Source organism: Aegilops tauschii, chromosome 5 (genome assembly GCF_002575655.3).
Source record: "Aegilops tauschii subsp. strangulata cultivar AL8/78 chromosome 5, Aet v6.0, whole genome shotgun sequence".
Lineage (NCBI taxonomy): Eukaryota > Viridiplantae > Streptophyta > Magnoliopsida > Poales > Poaceae > Aegilops > Aegilops tauschii.
In genome coordinates, this window is record NC_053039.3 from 308,845,349 (window position 1) to 308,847,898 (window position 2,550).

Here is a 2,550-nt window from a genome sequence, read left to right on the forward strand (position 1 = left end):
GAGCTTTTCTTCCGAAGGAGGAAAGAGATCTAGACTTGTAGCCACACAACATCACATATATATATGCAGTGAAGACTCGATTGGCTAAGTAATAATATTCTATATCTAAATAGTTAGCTCACGCTCTACACATGTGTGCTCGCGTATCATCTTAATTATTTACAGTTTTTTTTTATCAAAATCATGTGACATCAACGAAAAATGCATGTTCTCATAGTTACCTTTTTGCATTAATCTATCCGTGTAAACCATGCCATCTTATTAATTCATGCATGTATTGTACTGTTGTTTGGCTCCTTCGAGCTCCACCATGTATCGAGGATCTGTTGCCTCTTTATTGTAACCCTACTATTATGAAATAAAACTTACATTTTTCCTCGATGTCACGAACTCATCTATGCGCGATCGGATCCGAGAGGGGAAGGGGATGAGATCGAGACTTGGGAGAGAAGCTTCTTTCCAAGGGAGGAGGTACAGATTAGGTGAGAGTTCAGATTCAAACACACACACACACACACACACACACACACACACACACACACACACACACACACACACACATCGCATGCCCTGCCTACTGGCCTACAGCTGGCTATATAGCTGCGCTCCACTTGTCCACTTGCCTTACAGGTGGGTCCATGCCACATGGCAGAGGGGGGCCACACCATCACGCGTCCACCGCATCATCTCCTGGTGATGCAGGTGTGACATTCCCCACTCCTTCAGAACGTGCGCCGTCTTCAGGTTCCGCGTGCTGCTCCGCGTCGCCGGCTGGCGGTGCGTTCCACGCCGGTGCTTGCGGAAATCGACGACGAAGGGTGTCGTAGTCCTCCCAAGTCGTCGCCGTCTCATCGTTGCGCCAGCGCACCTTGACCTGCACCAGAGCACTGTTGTCGCGCTTGACCATGCGCCGCTCCAGGATCTCCACCGGTTCGTCGTCGTGGCCGGCGAGGTCTGGGGGTCGTGGCAGCTCGGAGAAGACCGGAGTATAGTTGGGGTGACTGGCTTGAGCTGGGATACGTGGAAGACTGGGTGGATCTTGCTGTCCGCCGGCAACTCCAGTTTGTACGCCAGTTTGCCGATTTTGTCGATCACCGAGAAGGGCCCAAAGTACTTGAACGCCAGCTTGGCGCATGGTCTGTTCTCCACCGACGACTGCGCGTAGGGCTGGAGCTTGAGGAGAATAGTGTCGCCCACCTCGAAGGAGCGCTCCGTGCGGTGCTGATCGACCTGCTTCTTGAATCTGTGCTGGGCACGGAGAATGTGCTCGCTCGCGCAGCCGCGCCGTGTGCACGCCCCAGTCCCAAGGCTCGCCGTCGATCATGGGCACCGTCTTGTCGTCCCAGAGTGCCATGGCACCCAGGTTGGGCTCGATGCCGTAAAGGGCTTTGAAGGGGGAGCATTTTATCGAGGAATGGAACGACGAGTTGTACCAGAATTCTGCTGTAGGCAACCATCGACGCCATTGCCGGGGCGTGTCGTGCACGGTGCAACGCAAGTACATTTCCATGCACTGGTTGACGCGTTCGCTCTGGCCATCCATCTGGGGGTGATACGCCGTGGAGAAGAGCAGCTTGGTGCCCGCACTAGCGAAGATTTCACTCCAGAGTGCGCTGGTGAAGACGCGATCGCGGTCGGAGACGATGGACCTCGGAATGCCGTCCAGCTTGACGACCTGATCCCAGAAGACCTTGGCCACCTGAGGGGCTTTGAATGGATGACGAACGGAATGAAGTGTGCCGATTTGGTTAGTCTGTCCACGACCACCATGATAGAATCGAAGCCCTCCGACGATGGCAAGCCTTCCATGAAGTCCATGGTGAGGTCGCGCCAGGGAGCGGACAGAACGGGCAAGGGCGCGAGCGTGCCCACCGGCTTGGATTGCTCGTGCTTGGCACGCGGACGAACTGGGCACTGCCGCACGTAGTCGGTGACGTCGGTCTTCAATCCTTCCCACACGAAAAGTTTCTTGATGCGCTGGTAGGTGGCCATGGCACCGGAGTGACCACTGACCGCGCTGTCGTGCAGAGCGCTGATGATCTTGGTGCGCAAGGCCGTGTTCTTGCCGATCCACAAGCGCTCCTGCTTGCAGATGAGCCCCTTTTAGAGCTCGTACCCGTCGTCATCAGGACTGTGGATCGCGAGACGCGCCAGGCCATCCCGCGCATCGGCGTCCGTGGCGTAGGAGTTTGCCACCTCTTGAACCCATGCTGGCTGGCAGATGGAGAGCGCGTAGAGGTTCAGAGTCGCGCCCACGCGAGAGAGAGCGTCAGTGGCTCTATTTTCGCTGCCGCGACGGTAGCAAAACTTGAATTGGAGCCCCACCAGCCGGGCCATGGCCTTGCGCTGCAGGTCGGTGGCGAGCTGCTGGTCCTGCAGGTTGCAGAGGCTTTTGTGATCCGTGATGATGGTGAACGGGCCCCGTTGCAAGTACGCGCGCCACTTCTCGACGGCCATCATGACGGCGATGAACTCCTTCTCGTACGCCGACAGCCTCTGGTTGCGCACGCCCAGGGCCTTGCTGAGAAAGGCCACTTGGTGCCCTTCCTG

General features: G+C 56.4%; 1 protein-coding gene across 1 annotated transcript; it reads right to left on the minus strand.

Moving 5' to 3' along the window:
• Positions 1 to 667: 667 nt before the first annotated feature.
• LOC141022796 (uncharacterized) lies at positions 668 to 1,992 on the minus strand. Its single transcript, XM_073499062.1, has 2 exons — positions 1,768 to 1,992; positions 668 to 1,699 (listed from the first exon to the last, which is right to left on the minus strand). Exons 1-2 carry the CDS (start codon positions 1,990 to 1,992, stop codon positions 668 to 670), a joined length of 1,257 nt encoding a protein of 418 aa, XP_073355163.1.
• Positions 1,993 to 2,550: the final 558 nt, after the last annotated feature.

Excerpts from the sequence above, each read along its gene's own strand:
- LOC141022796 (XM_073499062.1), bottom strand. The coding sequence starts at position 1,992 with ATGGCCACCTACCAGCGCATCAAGAAACTTTTCGTGTGGGAAGGATTG. Across the intron at positions 1,700-1,767 it reads AGGGCTTCGATTCTATCATG|GTGGCCAAGGTCTTCTGGGA; the intron begins GTGGTCGTGGAC and ends AAAGCCCCTCAG.